General features: G+C 42.7%; 1 protein-coding gene and 1 pseudogene across 1 annotated transcript in view; both read left to right on the forward strand.

Annotated features, from left to right (window-relative positions):
* Positions 1 to 7,564, forward strand: part of LOC118363336 (fibroblast growth factor receptor-like 1) — a 52,988-nt gene extending 45,424 nt beyond the window's left edge. Inside the window, exons 4-7 of the mRNA XM_035744075.1 lie at positions 4,071 to 4,163; positions 4,256 to 4,534; positions 4,701 to 5,054; positions 5,188 to 7,564. Of these exons, the coding sequence (XP_035599968.1) occupies positions 4,071 to 4,163; positions 4,256 to 4,534; positions 4,701 to 5,054; positions 5,188 to 5,591 (1,130 nt within the window). The 3' untranslated portion in view covers positions 5,592 to 7,564. The remainder of the gene's footprint in view (positions 1 to 4,070; positions 4,164 to 4,255; positions 4,535 to 4,700; positions 5,055 to 5,187) is intronic.
* Positions 7,565 to 10,407: 2,843 nt separating this feature from the next.
* On the forward strand, positions 10,408 to 22,430 carry LOC118363943 (F-box only protein 38-like; annotated as a pseudogene).
* Positions 22,431 to 23,757: the final 1,327 nt, after the last annotated feature.

Consider the following 23,757-nt stretch of genomic DNA (forward strand, 5'->3'; position numbering starts at 1 on the left):
GAGTGAGTGAGTGTGTGTGTGTGTGTGTGTGTGTGTGTGTGTGTGTTTACAGTATATACAGTGCATTCGGAAAGTGGTCAGACCCCTTGACTTTTTCCACATTTTGTTACTTTACAGCCTTATTCTAAAATCTACACACAATACCCCATGACAAAGAGAACTGATTTTTAGAAATGTTTGAAAAACAGAAATACCTTATTTACATAAGTATTCAGACCCTTTGCTATGAAACTCGAAATTGAGATCATGTGCATCCTGTTTCCATTGATCATCCTTGAGATGTTTCTACAACTTGATTGGAGTCCACTTGTGGTAAATTCAATTGATTGGACATGATTTGGAAAGGCACACACTTCTCTATACAAGGTCCCACAGTTGACAGTGCATGTCAGAGCAAAAATCAAGCCATGAGGTTAAAGGAATTGACCATAGAACTCTGAGACAGGATTGTGTCGAGGTACAGATCTAGGGAAGGGTACCAAAACATTTCTGCAGTATTGAAGGTCTCCAAGAAAATAGTGGCCTCTATCATTTTTAAATGGAAGAAGTTTGGAACCACCAAGACTTCCTAGAGCTGGCTGCCCGGCCAAACTGAGCAATTGGGGGAGAAGAGCCTTGGTCAGGGAGGTGACCAAGAACCCGATGGTCACTCTGACAGAGCTTCAGAGTACCTCTGTGGAGATGGGAGAACCTTCCAGAAGGACAACCATCTCTGCAGCACTCCACCAATCAGGTCTTTATGGTAGAGTGGCCAGATGTAAGCCACTCCTCAGTAGAAGGCACATGACAGCCCGCTTGGAGTTTGCCAAATGGCACCGAAAGACTCTCAGACTATGAGAAACAAGATTATCTGGTCTGATTGAACTCTTTGGCCTGAATGCCAAGTGTCACATCTGGAGGAAACCAGGCACTGCTCATCACCTGGCCAATACCATCCCTACGGTGAAACATGGTGGTGGCAGCATCATGAAGTGGGAATGGTTTTCAGCAGCAGGGACTGGGAGACTAGTCAGGATCGAGGGAAAGATGAATGGAGCAAAGTACAGAGCGATCATTGATGAAAACCTGCTACAGAGCGCTCAGGACCTCAGACTGGGGCGAAGGTTCACCTTCAAAAGCACAATGACACTAAGCACACAGCCAAGACAACGCAGGAGTGGCTTCGGGACAAGTCTCTGAATGTCCTTGAGTGGCCCAGCCAGAGCCCGAAAATCTCTGGAGACCTGAAAATAGCTGTGCAGCGACGCTCCACATCCAACCTGAGAGAGCTTGAGAGGATCTGCAGAGAAGAATGGGAGAAACTCCCCAAATACAGGTCTGTCAAGCTTGTAGAATCATACCCAAGAATACTCGGGACTGTAATTGCTGCCAAAGGTGCTTCAACAAAATACCAGTTAAAGAGTCTGAATACTTAGGTAATTTTAACATTTAAAAAAGTATATATTAATATATATGCAAAAAAATCTAAACTTGTTTTTGCTTTGTCATTGTAGGGTATTGTGTGTAGATAGATGACGAAAAAAATGATTTAATACATTTTAGAATAAGGTTGTAACGAAACAAAATGTGGAAAAAGGGTTGTGAATACTTTCCGAAAGCACTGTATGTGTGTGTGTTAGCCCAGTCTGCAATGGACTCTGGGTTAGAATAGGTTCACTGTGTATTCCTGTGGGTCGTGCCAGAGGGTTGGCCCAAACACAGCAGCGCTCTCTCTCAGCCTTGTCCGTTTGACTGCCTGCCTGCGCAGTTTAGGTTAAAGGCAGTTAATTGGTTTCCTGCTCAGGGTTACGTCAACACGCTGTCTTGTTTTAAACATTGCAGAAACTTGAGAGAAGCAACAATATGGCACTGTTTGCTCACCCCTGCCTCACATAGCCAGTTAGAATAATACCAGAGTTTTGCCTGCTTATCATTCCTATAGATCTGTAGAACTTCCTACGCTCTGAAAGCCAAACACACGGTCATTTAGACACCTCACACTCCACTGATCTCCAAGCAGAATTATTCATCCTGTTTCACACAGAGCGGTCCTGAACACTGGTCACTTTCATTATTACATACTGTTTTATCCACTTCATATGTATGTACTATTTTATAGTCATGGCTCATCCTATATAACTTACTGCTGTAAACACCTTTTCTATTCATATACTGTCTATACTCACCATCCTATATAACTACTGCTGTAAACACCTTTTCTATTCATATACTGTCTATACTCACCATCCTATATAACTACTGCTGTACACACCTTTTCTATTCATATACTGTCTATACTCACCATCCTATATAACTACTGTTGTACACACCTTTTCTATTCATATACTGTCTATACTCACCATCCTATATAACCTACTGTTGTACACACCTTTTCTATTCATATACTGTCTATACTGTCTATACACACCATCCTATATAACTACTGCTGTAAACACCTTTTCTATTCATATACTGTCTATACTCACCATCCTATATAACTACTGTTGTACACACCTTTTCTATTCATATACTGTCTATACTCACCATCCTATATAACCTACTGTTGTACACACCTTTTCTATTCATATACTGTCTATACTCACCATCCTATATAACTACTGTTGTACACACCTTTTCTATTCATATACTGTCCATACTCACCATCCTATATAACTTACTGCTGTACAAACCTTTTCTATTCGTATACTGTCCATACACACCATCCTAATATATACAGTGGGGAGAACAAGTATTTGATACACTGCCGATCTTGCAGGTTTTCCTACTTACAAAGCATGTAGAGGTCTGTAATTTTTTATCATAGGTACACTTCAACTGTGAGAGACGGAATCGAAAACAAAAATCCAGAACATCACATTGTATCATTTTTAAGTAATTAATTTGCATTTTATTGCATGACATAAGTATTTGATCACCTACCAACCAGTAAGAATTCCGGATCTCACAGACCTGTTAGTTTTTCTTTAAGAAGCCCTCCTGTTCTCCACTCATTACCTGTATTAACTGCACCTGTTTGAACTCATTACCTGTATAAAAGACACCTGTCCACACACTTAATCAAACAGACTCCAACCTCTCCACAATGGCCAAGACCAGAGAGCTGTGTAAGGACATCAGGGATCAAATTGTAGACCTGCACAAGGCTGGGATGGGCTACAGGACAATAGGCATATTGTGTGTGTGTGTGTGTCATTTGTGTAATTTGTGTGTGTGTGTGTGTGTGTGTGTGTGTGTGTGTGTGTGTGTATGTGTGTATACAGACTCAACACAATGGCCAAGACCAGAGAGCTATATGTGTGTGTGTGTGTATATATATATATATATTGCTTTTACACACCTTTTCTATTCATATACTGTCTTTACACACACACACACACACATGCATATTCCAGTCTCTGATATTTCTTAATTTTGATTTTTCTGAATTGTGTGTATTTTTTTGTTTTTATTGTTAGATATTACTGCACTGTTGGAGCTAGAAACACAAGCATTTTGCTGCACCTGCGATAACATGTCCAAATCTGTGTACACGACCACAAAACTTTGATTGATCCGGTTGGAGCTCCAAAGCAAATAAATCAGAGATCCTCCAGCAGTTTGTACTCATCCTTAGACCCCATGTGATTTATGCCACGCCATTTGCAGACATTAGAACTTGGGTCCTAGATGAAATAGCTCACCTCACTGAAACAATAACTGACCACTAGATTTATGTGGCCATATCTGAAGGATACTTTGTGGTAATGGCAGGGGATAGGATAACTCTTGTCTTTGACCCATTGGTTTTATATTGGCTTCGTTTCCTCTGTAGAGTGACAAGTAGATCATTTTTCAGCAATATTTAAAAAAATTAAGACTACATAAACACCCAACTTTGATGTTTTTTAGATACTAGAGTAATGTGTTTTGTCTTCCACAGTCCTATGATCAGATTTATTCAGAATGGGAATTAATAGTCCTATGAATGTTATAAGCCCTTTCTTTTGCTATGAAATGATCTTCATACTCCATACATGGGTGTAAGTCACAGAGGCTAACCCTCAGTCAATGACTGACTGACTGTTTTTCAGATGACACAGCAGCGAGCCAGACAGACGCTCCACCTGCCGTAGTGGAATCCAATGCTGAGCTCACCCAGCTTGACCCTACAGGAGAGCCCTGGGGTGAGTAGCCGACTGCCTCCCTTCACTACATTACAGCCCTGCAGAATGTTATTGAAGTCTGTGTTAACCTTCATGATGTGTCTTCTCTGCAGTGAAGCCTCGGTTTAGTCAGCCCACTAAGATGCGCAGGCGGGTGCTGTACAAGCCGGTGGGCAGCTCAGTGAGGTTCAAGTGCCAGGCCAGCGGCACCCCTCCCCCCATCATCACCTGGTGGAAGGACCAGACCCCTCTGCCACCCCCGCGCCAGGGCAAGCGCCCCCAGTGGACCCTCACCCTAAAGAACCTGCAGCCCCAGGACAGTGCCAAGTACACCTGCTATGTCTCCAACTTAGCCGGGCACATCAACGCCACCTACAAGCTGGATGTCATCGGTAAGGACGGGTCACTGCACTGGCCAACACCACCACCACAAATCATTTTACAGCACACTCCAGTTGTATTTATACCCCAGGCCTCTCTTACGTTGCCAAGGTAATTGTACTGAGTGTGTTTGCATTATGATTCACATGCTTATGAATCCTGTCCATCTCCCTATAGAGCGCTCTCATTGCAAGCCTGTTCTGACCGGCACCCACCCGGTCAACACCACTGTGGAGTATGGTGGCACCGCCTCCTTCCAGTGTAAGGTCCACAGTGACGTGAAGCCTGTGGTCCAGTGGCTGAAGAGGGTTGACGCAGGCACAGAGGACCGCTATAACTCCACCCTGGAAGTCGGAGGGCAGCATTTTGTGGTTCTGCCCACGGGGGACGTGTGGTCCCGGCCTGACGGCTCCTACCTCAACAAGCTGGCTATCATCAAGGCCCGTGATGTGGATGCTGGGATGTACATTTGCCTGGGAGCGAACACAATGGGTTACAGCTTCCGCAGTGCTTACCTCACTGTGCTGCCAGGTGAGTACAGCCATTCACTAACTGTAGAATGGGACTTCACTGGGATGGAATGGCAGTGGGTTATTCTTGTTATATCTTGTCAGAAAGCTTAGATCTGTAGAGCTCACTGATCTCTCCACTGTTGTGTGTCCAGACCCTCAGGTGGAGAACACAGTGACTCCTCCACACCTGAGCTCCGGCCTGCCCTGGCCTCTGATTATCGGCATCCCTGCAGCAGCCCTCCTCATCGTAGGCACCATTGTACTCTGGCTGTGCCACAGCCGCCGACGCCACAACACCTTGCCACCCCGCCCCATGACCATGGTCCACCGAGACCAACACATCTCGGACAAAGAGCCCAGCACCAACACCCCCTGTAATGGCCTGAATAGCCCTGACTACCCCAGCCATAGACTGGTGGGCCTGGGAGCCCCAGTCCTTAGTGGGCCCCCTAAGATTTACTCCAACGTTTACACAGACATGCACTCGCACACACACTCCCACGCCCATATGGATGGTAAGGTCCATCAACACCAGCACTTCCACTACCAGTGCTAACCAGCCCCTTCTCATCCCACCCCACACCTACGGCCTTGTCTCCTAGCCACTGCTGCTATTCTCACCCAACAATGGACTATGAGCAAGGTAGATATAAACTAGGAAAGGCTTGTATATTGTTCATATGAACTACACCTCCCATGATAAGCAGTGCTAAAACCCTTACCTGGGATACACATATTACTAAGCTGCCTGCTTTGTAGGAATAGCGCTTCATTGAGAAGTCTCAGGGCAAGAAATACCCTCTCACATGTGTGCTAGAGTCATTTCTTTATTATGTGTTTGTTATACTAGACAACCAAGAGCAAACTCTAATTGTACTTTAAAGGATGAAAATTACTTACAAAAAATATTTAGATGTCTTTGGATGCATGTTGCCCTGGATAAATCATTAATTAGTTCATATGAGATATTACCAGGTTTAGGTTCAATTTAGGTCAACTGAAATTTGATTAAAGGTGTTCCAATTTACACAAATGAACATTTCTAATAGAATTAACCCCAACTCTGGAATGTACAATTGTATTTTTTTTAACATTCATCTAAACATGTACCGGTATCCAAACTCCCAAAGCATTAAGTAATATAAGGAACTTTTACGTTTGTGTAAATTGGAAAATGTAACTGTGACAATTTAAAATCTAGACAAAATGTTTACAAATGTGAAAGCTTTTCTATTCTCATTATAGCAACACAAACTATGCTGTTCTCGGTTCTGATTAGGTGGTATTATTTTTGTTTCATGTAGGGAAGTACAATTCATCAGGGAATTTAGATGGATTTGGTGATGAGGGCTTTTTTATTTTTGTATTCAGATATTGTATATGTATCCAACTAAAAAAAGCAGTATTATTAGTTGTATTATTCACCCTATATGTGTAAGATGCCAAATGATTTTACAGCGCTATAGATGTGTATTTGACTTACATTTCTTGTGAGGTATATTTTTATATAAGGTACATGAGGATGAGTATTGTACCTGTGTCTATTGGTTTTTAAAACTCACCAAAAAGCTATTTAGTTGTTTTTACTTTATTCTTCTATTTTTCTTTTGGTAACAACCATTATTCCAGATTGGATTGACCTATGGGTCATTTAGTGAAAAATGACAAGTGTTGATTGTATTGTTAAGTTGAATTACAACTTTATGCTGACCTAGTTGTCTCATATTTGATTAAGAATCTGACCATATGATGTATACTGTATATAAGATAACGATTACAAAGAAAATGTAACAGTCATTCCCCCTCATGATGTCATAGGTCTAGTCCCCAAGTGGTTTAGAATTGCCATGTTAATCTTATGCAATTCCTCTGTGAAACATTGCATGCTGCAACTCACCTCTGGTGCTCATGTACATTTAGTACTGTACAATAATATTTTTGTAATAAAATGTTTGTTTTTATAATACTGTTTTCTGTTTCGTGTAATGTTTGCGAAATGCATTTCAATTAAAACATTTTATTTTTTTACTTGTGAAATGTTTCTCTCTCTCAGAAAACAAAATGCTTACAAAACATTATCTTAAGAGGATTAACAGAGTAACAAATTGCATCGAAATATCTATTTACCATGAAAACGTCAGGGAGTTCAGATGTTTCTTACCATGTAAAATACTCAAGTTGTGTTGAGAATGTGTTTTATGCCATCTAGTGGCATTTTAGCGACAGCGTCATTCTTAGAAAAGACGTGTTGTTGAACAACAATTTATGTGTAATGATTTCTTAACAACATGTTGTGTTAGTTCCTGAATGAATTTGTTAAACGCTGAAAACGTCCGTTCTTCTGTATCTCAGGTCCAAAATAGTCTGAGTTGGTCAATCTGGACTGCATATCTGACTGGCTGACATATAATAAATAACCTGTTTGAGATGTTTCAAGAATGATCTTTTGCATGTACAAAAATGTATTTAATGTAAAAGTTTGGTATATAGAGCACTATATTAATTGAATAAATGGCTACTGTTTTTCTACACGTCTTTCCCATTTACAGAATTGTTAAGTAGAATGTAATGCAATATGTGAAGAATCGGCTGTGTTTACGCAGCCCAATTCTGATCTTTTTTTCGCTAATTGGTATTTTGACAAATCAGATGAGCTCTGTAAAATATCTGATGTGATTGGTCAAAAGACCAATTAGTGAAAAATATTTTTATAGCTAATCCAAGATAGGCCAGAGCCTGTCGTTTTCAATTGGAGCAAATTAATCATAGTGGGCAGAGCCAAGCATGAGCTAGGGAAATTCTATTGTCGCGTTTTAGCATTTATTTGCATATTTCCATTAGGGAGCGCCCACTCTGCAGCGCGTGTGTACAATAACTCAATTCGCCCTTGCACTTCTGAACAATGCATTTTTTAAACATTTTGGCAAAGCTAAAGTTTACAGAACGCATTCCATTCTGTTTTGTTACAGATTCTAGTTTTGGAAACAGTAAACTGTATGGAGATTAAATGTTTAATCTTCAGAAAATTTGCAGAATGTCAGCCAAAATCTGTCTCCCTCCATCTTCTCCCACTGCCATCATCTGGGATTCTTCTCATCACCATATTTGGTAGTGAGTGGACCGGGTAACTGGATGCTTCACGTTTATACATCTGGTGAAATATCTGACTCATTGTTCTGAGATGATAGGGTAGCTGTGAATATTTCTTCTCTTTTTAAAATGTATTTTCTATTTTATCTTTATTTTGACAGTCATGCTGAGACCAAGGTCTCTGTTTCATAGGATCCCTGTAATTACAAAAATATACATATCAATACATTAGTGTTGCACGGTATACTGAAACCTCAGTACTTTTTTAATACCAGATCATGAAAAACGTTGGGAAACTTACTTGTCAAATGTGTGTCACAGATCAAGTCTATCAGCGCAGCCGATGTAACCCTTATAGCATGAGCACACCGTGCCTGCTCCACATCTTTATGTAATACATGTATCACTAGCCACTTTAACTATGCCACTTTGTTTACATACTCATCTCATATGTATATACTGTACTCGATACCATCTACTGCATCTTGCCTATGCCGCGCTGTACCATCACTCATTCATATATCTTTATGTACATATTCTTTTTCCCCTTACACTTGTGTGTATAAAACAGTAGTTTTGGAATTGTTAGTTAGATTACTCGTTGGTTATTACTGCATTGTCGGAACTAGAAGCACAAGCATTTCGCTACACTCACATTAACATCTGCTAACCATGTGTATGTGACAAATAAAATTTGATTTGATTAGCCTGCACTGGGAGTCTGGGCATCATCATATTAGCTCCCCACTCATACTGCACAGAAGTTAACACACTTGAATAATGCAACATGGTATATAGAAATGTTGAAACTGTTATATACTGTTTGCTATGTCTATACAGGCTAGAACACGTTACATTGGAAGAAGATTCCAGGATCCTCCAGCTTTGGACGCTATCTTTCCTTGCTAGTTTACAGCTGAAGCAAACATAATTTCACTACCCAAATACTTAGTTTGTGATAAAATGCAAACCATAATGCAAAATATGCTGATTTCTAAGGTGATTGCCACCAATCGGGGGGGGGGGGGTTCTGACGGACCGCCCCTCTCTTGCCTCATAAATGACCTCATTACTGGTTAGAAACAGCAAAAAAATTAAATAAACTACTTTTATGAAAATGATGTTGATCAGTACAATAAAATAAGTCCCAAATGGAAGGGAAACATATTGACATCTGAAATCAGCCTAAACAAGCTCAAACTCAATGCATGCACACACTCCTATTGAATATGCATTCACCTGTTTTGTGAATAGGCCTAGGCTACATCGTGATTTACCCAGTTTATCAATAGATTTACCATTAAATTGTTACCGTTATGTAGTTAGGTTGGTAAAAAAAAAAATCATTAATTGTATAATTTATTCATTAATGCATACATTGCTGTTTCTGAAAAATGTTGACGTAATTTTTTTTATAATGTAATGATATTGAACTTGGCAGTAGCTGAGTTTATCTGCCTGGATCAAATGCCATTCTGTGACTTTGAAGATTATTCCACAAGTAATTTAAAAAAGTATATTTACCTAACTCAGTGGAGATAGAAGGGATCTCCAGAGTTAGCCGTCCCTGAGACCGGGTCTGGTTTCTTCTACGTCTATAGGCTAACAATGAAGTAAGGTATGGCGGAAGTTTGTGTAAGAGGGCTTTATAAACAAAAGTAGTGCAATGCATCGATCTATGAAACTTCAGAGAGTGCCAGCCGGTTTTCTGATACAGAATGCAGTGATGTGTACTGAACCTGTCGCCCGTAATTAAGCGTAGTGTGATGATAAACTGTGTCAAATGGTTTCAATACAGTGGCAGCTGCATATCCCCATAGTCTATAACTGGTAAGAATATTGACTGAATAATGTGTTTTCTTCTGTTTAATGAAATGCATCGGTGGAGGCTCCTGAGGGGAGGACAGCTCATAGTAATGGCTGGAACAGAGTGAATGGAATGGCATCAAACCTTGTGTTTGTTACTATTCCACTTCAGTCATTACCACAAGCCCATCCTCCCCAATTAAAGTGCCACCAACCCCCTGTGGAAGGCATGCCCTATTCCCATAAAGGAATCCCATTTTAATGATTGACTTAACTAACTCATCAATATGTTTTCTGAAAGATACCCAGATGTTTCTAAGCGGGCACATGATCAATGTAGGCACCATCCAGAAATCATCAGAAACTGTTGAACTAAGCTTAAAAAGCTTTTTGGAAAATAACATGTACTTAGTTTTACCTGCGTTAGGGACAAATTTCAGTTCAAGGGCTTTCCTCATCCATGCAGGACGTCGTGTATGAAGTGCCTGTCTCGGAAGCTCCGAGAGGCGGTAACACAGTACCTGTGGGGTGGTGAAGGTGCTTTGAGTGAAGCTACAGGGGATTGATTATAATATTGATCCTATGCAGAATAGTTTATACTTTTTTGAATGGTCAATTTTTTGGGTCTGTCAAACACAAATGAAAGATTAAAGCACTTAAGATTGCAGGTAATATGTATGTACTCTGTGATAGGGAACCTATACAGACTGCACTCTGTAGTTATCCCTTTGTAACTGTTCTGGCCTGGTGCAATGAAGCAGGATTCACGGACCCCAGTTTCCTCATGCTGCTGAAGAAGATGCCAGACCTGGAGCAGCTGTATGGGCTGCATCCCCGCTACCTGGAGCGCCACAGGGTCCGGGGATACCATGCTTTCAGCATCCCAGGAGTACTGGAGGCTCTTCAGGCCTGGCCCAATTTGCTAGGGTTCACGTGTACTGCACTACTTTTGACAAGGGCCCATAGGGCTCTGGTTGAAAGTAGTGCACTATATATATAGGGAATAGGGTGCAATTTGGGATCCGGCCTGTGACTTGTGTTCAATTCAGAAAACAACATTCATGTTGAGGTGATCTTGAAAGCCATTTAGATAGGTTTGCATAAAGATCTTTTATAGTGATGTGATACATTTTGAGCTATACCAGCTCTATGATACTGTATGCCTAGTAGAGATGTTGTATACACTAAGATGTCTTTGTCTGTCCGTGTACGCTAAGATGTCTTCGTCTGTCCGTGTACGCTAAGATGTCTTCGTCTGTCCGTGTACGCTAAGATGTCTTCGTCTGTCCGTGTACGCTAAGATGTCTTTGTCTGTCCGTGTACGCTAAGATGTCTTCGTCTGTCCGTGTACGCTAAGATGTCTTTGTCTGTCCGTGTACGCTAAGATGTCTTTGTCTGTCCGTGTACGCTAAGATGTCTTCGTCTGTCCGTGTACGCTAAGATGTCTTTGTCTGTCCGTGTACGCTAAGATGTCTTCGTCTGTCCGTACGCTAAGATGTCTTCGTCTGTCCTACGCTAAGATGTCTTCGTCTGTCCGTGTACGCTAAGATGTCTTTGTCTGTCCGTGTACGCTAAGATGTCTTCGTCTGTCCGTGTACGCTAAGATGTCTTCGTCTGTCCGTGTACGCTAAGATGTACGCTAAGATGTCTTTGTCTGTCCGTGTACGCTAAGATGTCTTTGTCTGTCCGTGTACGCTAAGATGTCTTCGTCTGTCCGTGTACGCTAAGATGTCTTTGTCTGTCCGTGTACGCTAAGATGTCTTCGTCTGTCCGTGTACGCTAAGATGTCTTCGTCTGTCCGTGTACGCTAAGATGTCTTCGTCTGTCCGTGTACGCTAAGATGTCTTCGTCTGTCCGTGTACGCTAAGATGTCTTCGTCTGTCCGTGTACGCTAAGATGTCTTTGTCTGTCCGTGTACGCTAAGATGTCTTTGTCTGTCCGTGTACGCTAAGATGTCTTTGTCTGTCCGTGTACGCTAAGATGTCTTCGTCTGTCCGTGTACGCTAAGATGTCTTTGTCTGTCCGTGTACGCTAAGATGTCTTCGTCTGTCCGTGTACGCTAAGATGTCTTTGTCTGTCCGTGTACGCTAAGATGTCTTTGTCTGTCCGTGTACGCTAAGATGTCTTTGTCTGTCCGTGTACGCTAAGATGTCTTTGTCTGTCCGTGTACGCTAAGATGTCTTCGTCTGTCCGTGTACGCTAAGATGTCTTTGTCTGTCCGTGTACGCTAAGATGTCTTCGTCTGTCCGTGTACGCTAAGATGTCTTCGTCTGTCTGCAGGGAGTGGAGACGTCTCATCTGGAGCTGGTGGAGGTGATCTGGCACTACATGCCTCAGGTCCACATCCTGGGGAAGTTCCGCAGTGGGGCGTTCCCCATTTCCCCCCGAAAACAAGCTCACCATCCCCATCGCAGCCAATATACAAACCCTGCATCTCGTCGGTGAGTGCATCAGGGAGTATAGCTACCTGTCTGTTTACGCCATGATACCCTAGCCTGGTAACAGTGCTGTGTGGGCTTTAGCTAACTCCTCTGTTGTGCTGTATTTACCAGGCTTAAGACACTCACCACAGTGTACTAAGTTATTGTACACATCTTATGTCCCAGGGGTGAATGTCCCAAAGATCCCTTGTGTGTTCATGCTGAGACACCTCTACCTAAAGTGGGTTTGCCTGACCAAGCCCCAGCCCTTCAAAGACTTCCTGTGTGTCAGCCTACGGACCTTTGTGATGAGGAACTGTGCGGGCCCCACCAAGTCCCTGAGTATGTTCCCCTGGTGACAGGCCTGACCTCTGTCCGCAACCTGGAGCAGCTGGAGTTTGTCAGAGTACCCTTCCTGGGGGGGCTCATCCAGCACGTGGTGGAGGACAGCTGGAAGTCAGGTAAGCTGAGGGACCATCTTAATGATATTCAATTCAGTACAGTTTGTGTGTTTCAATCACCCTCTGCATTTACATCCTACCTATTGTGCCCCAAAGGGATTTTGAAAATTTGCACACTATTGTATTTGGTGCCTGTAAGCATGCACTTGAAGTTGACCTGGGCTACCTCATCCTTACTGCTGCACGCAGGTAACAACGTACTGTTTAAGATCATTCAATAGATAAACATGATGAATGGGGAGATTTAGCGAGTGCTTTGGGTTTTCCTCAAGATTGCGTGAGGTTCGAATCCAGCCTTGCCTAGCCAAAGATGGGGTGTTCTCTGCACTGTAGATGGGTCTACCTTGGATATGTTGATGAGTTCCTATTGCAATGTGAGTCAGTCAAGGTCTAAGATGTTATACTGTATAGTTACTAGTGCTGAGCAATTAGTGCTTAATGAGGTCAGTTTCAATTTGATAAAAAATATATATCACGATTTAGGTTTCTATAATTAAAAAAAAACATTAAATGTATTATGTGGGTTGAATGCTTTAACAACACAGAATAAAACCATTAATTAAAGTCCTGTGATGGTAGTGACTGCCCAAGACTGCTTATCACCAATAAACCAACAATTATTCACATTACTTCACTTTAAAGAGGCAATCAGCAGTTGCTACTTTCATTTTTTGACTTATAAATTAATATGTACCCATTGATTCTTGAAGCACATAATTTATAAATGCCTCATGAGCTTAGTTCAACAGTTGTACCTCATCAGAACCCAAAATATAAGCTTGTTTTACTCCAATGTTTGTAAAAAAAATGTAAAAAAAGGAAATATAAACAAACACTACAGTATATAGCCTCAAAACATGGTTAAAACATGGTTATAATTTTGATATCATGGAAGGTCAGACCTTGCATCCATAGTTCTGACTGAGAGGTTACAATTCTCCATCCCTCAGCTGTTTACCAAAACAAAAATATGTAAGGAGTGTGATGCTCCAAAATAGTGTCACCTTAAACAGTTGGCAATGATTATGCTATTACATAGTATGTATTGATTGATGTGTTCTCCTGGTCAGGTAAAATGAGTCACTCTGAGCTAGTGAAGTATGGCCTGGCTTATGTAATTGAGAACCCAGGGGTCATCACAGACATTGGGATGAAGGCTGTCAACAAGGTGTTCTGCTCCATCTAATTTTAAAAATGTTATGGAATAGGTGTACAGAGGCATATTATCAGGAACCATCCCTCTGTGATCCAATGGCACTTTGTGTTAGCTATTCCAAGTTTATAATTTTGAAAGGCTAATTGATCATTAGAAAACACTTTTGCAATTGTTAGCACAGCTGAAAACTGTTGTTCTGATTAAAAGAACTGGCCTTCTTTAGACTCGTTGAGTATCTGGAGCATCAGCATTTGTGGGTTCTATTACAGGCTCAAAATGGCCAGAAACAAAGACTTTCTTCTGAAACACGTCAGTCTATTTTTGTTCTGAGAAATGAAGGCTATTTCATGTGAGAAATTGCCAAGAAACTGAAGATTTCGTACAACGCTGTGTACTACTCCCTTTACAGAACAGTGCAAACTGGCTCTAACAAGAATAGAAAGAGGAGTGGGAGGCCCCGGCGCACAACTGAGCAAGAGGACAAGTACATTAGTGTCTAGTTTGAGTCCTCAACTGGCAGCTTCATTAAATACTACCCGCAAACACAAGTCTCAACGTCAACAGTGAAGAGGCGACTCCAGGATACTGTCCTTCTTGGCAGAGTTCCTCTGTCCGGTGTCTGTTCTTTTGCCCATCTTAATCTTATTTTTTTATTGGCGAGTCTGAGATATGGCTTTTTCTTTGCAACTCTGCCTAGAAGGCCAGCATCCCAGAGTCTCCTTTTCATTGTTGATGTTGAGAATGGTATTATGCGGCTGCAATAGTCATTTACAACATTAACAATGTCTACACTGTATTTCTGATCCCAAACAGTAGGGTACATTACATGACCAAAAGTATGCTCGTCAAACATCACATTCCAAAATCATAAGCATTAATATGGAGTTGGTCGCCCTCATTTATTTTATACTGACCTCCACTCTTCTGTGAAGGCTTTCCACTAGATGTTGAAACATATCTGCTGGGACTTACTTCCATTCAGCCACAAGCATTAGTGATGTTGGGCGATTAGGCCTGGCTCGCAGTCAGCGTTCCAATTCAACTCAAAGGTGTTCGATGGGATTGAGGTCAGAGCTCTGTGCAGGCCAGTCAAGTTCTTCCACACCGATCTCGACAAACCAGTTTTGTATGGACCTCACTTTGTGCACAGGGGCATTGTCATGCTGAAACAGGAAAGGGCCTTCCCAAACTTTTCCCCCAAAGTTAGAAGCACAGAATTGTATGCAGTAGTGTTAAGATTTTCCATCACTGGAACTGAGGGGCCTAGCCTGAACCATGAAAAACGGCTCCAAACCATTATTCCTCCTCCACCAAAACTTTATAGTTGGCACTATGCATTCGGGCAGGTAGTGTTCTCCTGGCATCCGCTGAACCCAGATTCGTCCGTCAGACTGCCAGATGGTGACGCATGAGTCATCACTCCAGAGAACGTGTTTCCACAGCTCCAGAGTCCAATAGCGATGAGCTTTACACTACTTCAGCCGATGCCTGGCATTGCGCATGGGGATATTAGGCTTGTGTGCGGCTGCTCGACCATGGAAACATACTTCATGAAGCTGCTGACTAACAGTTCATTTGCTGACCTTGCTTCCAGAGGTAGTTTGGAATTCAATAGTGATTGTTGAAACCGAGAAGACGTATTTTGCACGCTAGGTTCTTCATCATTCATCGGACCCGTTCTGTGATCTTGTGTGATCTACCAGTTTGTGGCTGAGCCGTTGTTGCCCCTAGATGTTTCCTCTTCACAATAACAGCACTTAGAGTTGACCGGGGCATCTCTAGTAGGGCACACATTTTACCAGCTGACTTGTTGAAAAGGTGAAAAGGTGACGGTGCCACGTTGAAAGTAGAGGTCGACTGATTATGATTTTTCAACACCGATACCGATTATTGGAGGACCAAAAAAAGCCAATACTGATTTGTAATTTTTTTTAAATACTGAATGAACACTTCTTTTATTTTTAACTTAATATAATACATAAATAAAATCTATTTAACTCAAATAAATAATGAAACATGTTCAATTTGGTTTAAATAATGCAGAAACATAGTGTTGGATAAGAAAGTAAAAGTGCAATATGTGCCATGTAAAAAAGATAACGTTTTACGTTCCTTTCTCAGAACATGAGAACATATGAAAGCTGGTGGTTCCTTTTGACATGAGTCTTTAATATTCCCAGTTAAGAAGTTTTAGGTTATAGTTATTATAGGACTATTTCTCTCGATACCATTTGTATGTCATATACCTTTGACTATTGGATGTTCTTATAGGCACTATAGTATTGCCAGCCTAATCTCGGGAGTTGATAGTTGATAGTCATAAACAGCGCTGTGCTTGAAGCATTACGAAATACTGCTGGCAGACAGAGGAAAGTGCGGTTTGAATGAATGCTTATGATCCTGCTGCTGCCTACAACCGCTCAGTCAGACTGCTCTATCAAATCAGACTTAATTATAATAAACAAACAAATACAAGCCTTAGGTCATTAATATGGTCAAATCCGGAAACTATCATTTTGAAAACAAAACGTTTATTATTTCAATGAAATACGGAACCGTTCCGTATTTTATCGAACGGGTGACAACCCTAAGTCTAAATATTGCTGTTACATTGTACAACCTTCAATGTTATGTCATAATTATGTAAAATTCTGGCAAATTTAATTACGGTATTTGTTAGGAAGAAATGGTCTTCACACAGTTCACAACGAGCCAAGCGGCCCAAACTGCTGCATATACCCTGACTGTGCTTGCACTGAACGCAAGAGAAGTGACACAATTTCTCTAGTTAATATTGCCTGCTAACATGAATTTATTTGAACTAAATATGCAGGTTTAAATAAATGTACTTGTGTATTGATTTTAAGAAAGGCATGGATGTTTATGGTTACAACGATTGTGCTTTTTTTGTGAATGTGCTTTTGTTAAATCATCACCTGTTTGGAAAAGTTGAAGGCTGTGATTCAATGATAAATTAACAGGCACCACATTGATTATATGCACCGCAGAACAAGCTAGTTAAACCATTAATATCATCAACCATGTGTGATTATGTTAAGATTGATTGTTTTTTATAAGATAAATTTAATGCTAGCTAGCAACTTCCCTTGGCTCCTTGCTGCACTCGCGTAACAGGTGGTCAACCTGCCACTCAGTCTTCTCGTGGATTGCAATGTAATCGGCCATAATCGGCATCAAAAATGCTGATTACCCATTTATGAAAACTTGAAATCGGCCCTAATTAATCGGCCATGCCGGTTTTAATCAGTCAACCTCTAGTTGAAAGTCACTGAGCTCTTCAGTAAGACTATTTCACTGACAATGTTTGTCTATAGAAATTGCATGGCTGTGTGCTAAATTTATACACCTGTCAGCAAAGTGTGTGCCTGAAATAGCCAAATCCACTCATTTGAAAGGGTTTCCACATACTTTTGGATATATAGTGTATAACAATGTCATTTAGCAGATGCTTTTATCCAAAGCAACTTAGTCATGCATGCATACATTTCAGGTATGGGTGGCTCCCAGGAATCAAACCCGCAATTGTGGCATTGCAAGCGACATGCTCTACCAACTGGGCCATACAGGACCAGTATACAGTGGGGCAAAAAAATATTTAGTCAGCCACCAATTGTGCAAGTTCTCCCACTTAAAAAGATGAGAGGCCTCTAATTTTTATCATGGTGGAAAGTAAGTATTTGGTCACCTACTAACAAGCAAGATTTCTAGCTCTCACAGACCTGTAACTTCTTCTTTAAGAGGCTCCTCTGTCCTCCACTCGTTACCTGTATTAATGGCACCTGTTTGAACTTGTTATCAGTATAAAAGACACCTGTCCACAAAAAAAAGCAGAGTTGTTGTGATGGTTGAGGATCCCAGCTGCTATTATATGTATTTCTCAGGGGCTCACCTTTACAACAGCATGATTTAAACTGCAGGACTGCGGGAAAGCGGTCTCTGTGCATACAGATGAGGTCTTTTTTCCCCTGACCCTGTTCCTACCCATTTAATAATTGTCCATTTCTAAATCGAAACCAATTTTCCACATAAGACAAGATTTAAATTGAGAATAGTCTGATGGGTGACAATATATGATCACTTGATGAGAGAACAGGGTGTGCAGCCCGAGGCAAGGAACAGGGCGCAAGCTTTTTTTGCTACCTTTTTCAAATAGTCAATAGGATAGTGGCAGCATGCAGCCCATGTATATTAGATTTCTTGGGCATTCTAAGGTTTGTAATGCACAACTAAATTTGCCAAATAAATCTAGTGTATTAGACTTTTACGCTCGACATAGCCACTTCATATCCTTTTCTAGTTTATTCAGCTAAGATGCAAAACATATTTGTTAATTAATGGTCAATTACTGTAAGACCGGCCCCCATTTGCATTACAATAATCGTCTGACAATATTTCATGACTGCCATAGTCCTAGTAGTGAGTCTCTCAAATCTTTACTCCTCACATCGAAAGAGGCTTTTACAATTCTGGTAGAATATGAGACCATGAGCCAAAATGTTGATGATGAAAAGTTGTTTTCTATCCTTACCATGAGTCAAAATTATTTCCATGGCTTGTACTTACATTGTCACAGGTAGTCTCAGTATGTTCTGAGTCCTGTGCTGTGTGTGTTCCAGGTAAAGGGAAGAGGGTCGCCCCTGCTTCAGCCTCACAGGGGGCTGTGTATGCTCCTGTCCCTGTTGAGGAGAGCCCAGCCAAGGCGAGGGGTATGGCTGAGGGGCATGGTGGTGAGAGGATGTCGAGCCATAGCTTCAGGGAGGTCCACGGAGCAGAGCCCCAGCCCAGGGGGTTATGGGACAGCTTCCCCAGTAGACCTTTCACCCGTGCCCGCAGCAGACTGTCGTCTGTACCCCTGGTGTCTGAGTCGGGTAAGACGGGGATAAGAGATCGCTCTCTATCAGAGCATGGAACATTTGTAACACTCATCAGTTGAAATCCATGCCATCAAATTGTATTCAATATTGTAAGCTGAAGAAACACAGGTAGTCGAGTGTGTCTGTGGCATTAATAGTGAAGGAGGAAGCCTGTGGAAAATGTGAGTTCCTCATAGAGCTTCTGTTTCTTCTTATGCAGAGCTGTCCAAGCCTCGGGTCATGGTGAAGAGACCCACAGCAGACAAGTCCACCAGCACCAGCGACCCGGTCACTGAGGACGATCATGTACAGGTAGGGACACTACACCTACTAAGATGAGTCTCAGGCTGTGTCCCAATGGCCACTACATAGGGTGTCATTTCGGGGGGACCCTTCTCCCTGAGCAAAGCAGCACAGAACTTCATGGTGAAATGAAGGATATGAACTCCCTTCTAACTGCAGCGCCCTGTGACACGATACCTTCCTATGCCATGAAGGTGCTGAGGCTGAAATCCAAAAACCTGGTGGGAATCACCCTCACTAACTGTGGCATCACTGACCTGGTGCTGAAGGACTGCCCCCAGATGATGTTTGTTCACGGTAGGTTTCCCTTCTATGTATAATCAGGGCTTGATGAGGAACACAATTAGTGGGCCATTCTCTCATAAGGTTAAGTCCCAAATGGCACCGTACTTTTGAAAAGTATTGTACTATATAGAGAATAGGGTGCCATTTAAGAGGCATTTGGGCCCTGGTCAAAAGTAGTGTTCTATATAGGGAGTAGGGTGCCATTTGGGATGAACATTAACCCTCTGCTGTCCCCCGCTGTGTCCCTCTAGCCACGCAATGCAGAGTGCTGAAGCATCTGAAGGTGGAAAGGGCTCCCATAGTGAACCGTTTTGACTACGTACAGTGTAAGAAGCTGGACATGGAGCAGATCCTGGATCAGATCCTCCGCATGCCCCCTGAGAGGAACCGTATCATCTACATGCGCCCCATGCAGCAGCCTGGAACTCCTTCTGAAACCTTGGATTGTAACCTAGGTCAATATGTATATAATCTCAATTCAGTCTGTCTGCACAATAAATATGATTTATTCAAAAGTCAGTACATCACCAAAAGTCAGTACATGACCAAAAGTATGTGGACACCTGCTTGTCGAACATTCTAAAATCTTGGTCATTAATATGGAGTCGGTCCCCCCTTTGCTTCTATAACAGCCTCCACTCTTCTGGGAAGGCTTTCCACTAGATGTTGGAACATTGCTGCAGGGACTTTCATTCAGCCACGAGCCTTAGTGAGGTCGGGCGATTAGGCCTGGCTCGCAGTTCGCATTCCAATTCATCCCAAAGGTGTTTGATGGGATTGAGGTCAGGGTTCTGTGCAGGCCAGTCAAGTTCTTGCACACCGATCTCGACAAATCATTTCTTTATGGACTTGGCTTTGTGCTCGGGGGGCATTGTCATGCTGAAACAGGAAGGGCGTTCCCAAAATGTTGCCACAAAGTTAGAAGCACAGAATCGTCTAGACTGTCATTGTATGCTGTAGTGTTAAGATTTCCCTTCACTGGAACTACGGAGTCGAACCATGAAAAAACAGTCCTAGACAATTATTCTTCCTTCACCAAACTGTAGAGTTAGCACTATACATTTCCACATCACAATAACAACCCTTACAGTTGACCAAGGCAGACATTTTGACAAACTGACTTGTTTGGAAAGGTGGCATCCTATGACGGTGCCACGTTGAATGTCAGCGGGCTCTTCACTAAGGCCATTCTACTGCCGATGTTTGTCTATGACCATGTGCTCGATGTTATACACCTCTCAGCAACCGCTGTGGCTGAAATGGCCCAATCCCTCATTTGTTTTATTCTAACACTTTTCCCACCAGCAAAATAAAGTTCTGAACCTGTTAGTCAGTTTATATGGCTCCTCTCTGTTCCTTTTTAAACCTCTTATTTATTATTTTTCATTTAGCTTGACATTAAAATACTTCAATAGGTAGAGCAGCTTGCTATGGAGCGGGTATCTATGTACATGTAGGGTGCGGCATGCGACTGAAATATTGCGGGTGAGGAGAGCGCTGGGGATGAAGCGCTGGTCATCTTGTTATGACATGCATTGCCTGAATTAGGCCAACGGAGGAGCGGCTTTTATGGGGGAACTTTGTATTTGAACTTCAGAGAGTTGTTAACTAACATTGGACCAGAGCTAGCTCTTGACCATGACTCTCCGTTCCATTACATTACACAAAGTGCTGCAAAGTTTTAGAGAGCTCGACCAGAGCTAGCGAACAAACTAGCTAGCTAACACGCTTGTGTGTGCAAAGCGGCACCAGAATTAAAATAAACCCCCTTTTTTTGTCATTTAATAAATCCAATGATATATCTCATAACTGGAGTATACTTAACTAGCATTGAAAAAGTGAATCAACCTGTTCTCTAATAAAAAATCTTTCTCCCTAATTTGTGAATCACGCCTGTAGAGGCTGCTGCCCTATAGACATGGAATCACTGGCCACTTTTAATAATGGAACACTAGTCACTTTAATAATGTTTACTCATCTCATGTATATATATATATATACTGTATTATATTATACTGTATTTTAGTCAATGCCACTCCGACATTTATATATGTGTGTATTGTATAGTGTTAGATACTACTGTACTGCTGGAGCTAGGAACACAAGCATTTTGCCACACCCGCAATAACATTTGCTAAATAAGTGCATGTGACCAATAACATTTGTAATGTCACTATCTACAGTAGACTATGCAGGCTTTAGGGGAGGGGCAGGTAGCCTACACACACAAACTGGCAAAGATTTTCAGCTGGCAGGCAGGCAGACACTGGAATAAACCATGAGTGCTTTACCGAGACACTTTGTTTTTTTGTGGGACTGGAAAGAAATGCCCAGGACATTAAATAATGTTATTAACTGGTTCCCATGCTTTTAAAATAATGGATCTGTTCCGGAACTGTATAGATCACATTCGTTCTTGCATCTGGTTATTTTCCTCTAAAAAATGTTCTTCTTTCACAGTTTTCTGTTCCCTGAATGGTTTCCAACCCCTGAAATTTGGTGTGTTGCTGCCCTTCTGTTTCCTACAGTAGATTGCTTTCTTTATCATGGCCCTGGTGTCATTATAACTACAGCCAGCAGGTGGTGTTGTTGAGTCCCTTCTGACCTCAATCAGCCATATTGTACTGTACTGTTGACATGGTGGTCAAGAACCAGTTCCTTCCTTCCTCTATCTAAAAACCCGACATAAACAACCACTTTCATTTAATCAACAGGGAGCTCATTAAGTATGAGTTCTTCCCCGAAGCCATGCGGACGGAAGAGGATGTGGAGAAGTATCCCTACTACCCCTGGGGCCGAGACATCTACACCTTGGAGGGTGAGATGGAGAAAGTCCTGTTCAGCACTCTGAGACTGAGATTTGGTCTCTTCACAGCGGAGCTATGTCCTCCCGTAGGGTCACTATGCTACGTCCTCCCTTGGGGTCACTATGCTACGTCCTCCCATGGGGTCACTATGCTACGTCCTCCCGTAGGGTCACTATGCTACGTCCTTCCCTAGGGTCACTATGCTACGTCCTCCCCTAGGGTCACTATGCTACATCCTCCCCTAGGGTCACTGTGCTACGTCCTCCCGTAGTGTCACTATGCTACGTCCTACCCTAGGGTCACTATGCTACGTCCTACTGTAGGGTCACTATGCTACGTCCTCCCGTAGGTTCACTATGCTACGTCCTCCCTTAGGGTCACTATACTACATAGTGGGATTTAGTGTTTTTCCATGCTCCATTTATTGTCCCCCTCAGGTTTTTCAGTGATCTGGCTCTTTGTCTGTTGAGCCATTCACATGAATGTTTAGATCTTTTCAGGGCCTTCTTCTGTGATCGGTAGCACTGAGTCTGTGCCAGTCAATCATAAGGTGCAGCCACTCTCTTTGTCCTGCGGCCACTCTCTTTGTCCTGCGGCCACTCTCTTTGTCCTGCGGCCACTCTCTTTGTCCTGCGGCCACTCTCTTTGTCCTGCGGCCACTCTCTTTGTCTTGCGGCCACTCTCTTTGTCTTGCGGCCACTCTCTTTGTCTTGCGGCCACTCTCGTTGTCTTGCGGCCACTCTCGTTGTCTTGCGGCCACTCTCTTTGTCCTGCGGCCACTCTCTTTGTCCTGCGGCCACTCTCTTTGTCCTCCGGCCACTCTCTTTGTCTTGCGGCCACTCTCGTTGTCTTGCGGCCACTCTCTTTGTCCTCCGGCCACTCTCTTTGTCTTGCGGCCACTCTCGTTGTCTTGCGGCCACTCTCTTTGTCCTGCGGCCACTCTCTTTGTCTTGCGGCCACTCTCTTTGTCCTGCGGCCACTCTCTTTGTCCTGCGGCCACTCTCTTTGTCCTCCAGTCACTCTCTTTGCCCTGCGGCCACTCTCGTTGTCTTGCGGCCACTCTCGTTGTCTTGCGGCCACTCTCTTTGTCCTGCGGCCACTCTCTTTGTCCTCCGGCCACTCTCTTTGTCTTGCGGCCACTCTCGTTGTCTTGCGGCCATTCTCTTTGTCCTCCGGCCACTCTCTTTGTCTTGCGGCCACTCTCGTTGTCTTGCGGCCACTCTCTTTGTCCTGCGGCCACTCTCTTTGTCTTGCGGCCACTCTCTTTGTCCTGCGGCCACTCTCTTTGTCCTCCAGTCACTCTCTTTGCCCTGCGGCCACTCTCTTTGTCTTGCGGCCACTCTCGTTGTCTTGCGGCCACTCTCTTTGTCTTGCGGCCACTCTCTTTGTCTTGCGGCCACTCTCTTTGTCTTGCGGCTACTCTCGTTGTCTTGCGGCCACTCTCTTTGTCCTGCGGCCACTCTCTTTGTCCTGCGGCCACTCTCTTTGTCTTGCGGCCACTCTCTTTGTCTTGCGGCCAC

The sequence above is a fragment of the Oncorhynchus keta genome, chromosome 30 (assembly GCF_023373465.1).
Source record: "Oncorhynchus keta strain PuntledgeMale-10-30-2019 chromosome 30, Oket_V2, whole genome shotgun sequence".
Taxonomy (NCBI): Eukaryota; Metazoa; Chordata; class Actinopteri; order Salmoniformes; family Salmonidae; genus Oncorhynchus; species Oncorhynchus keta.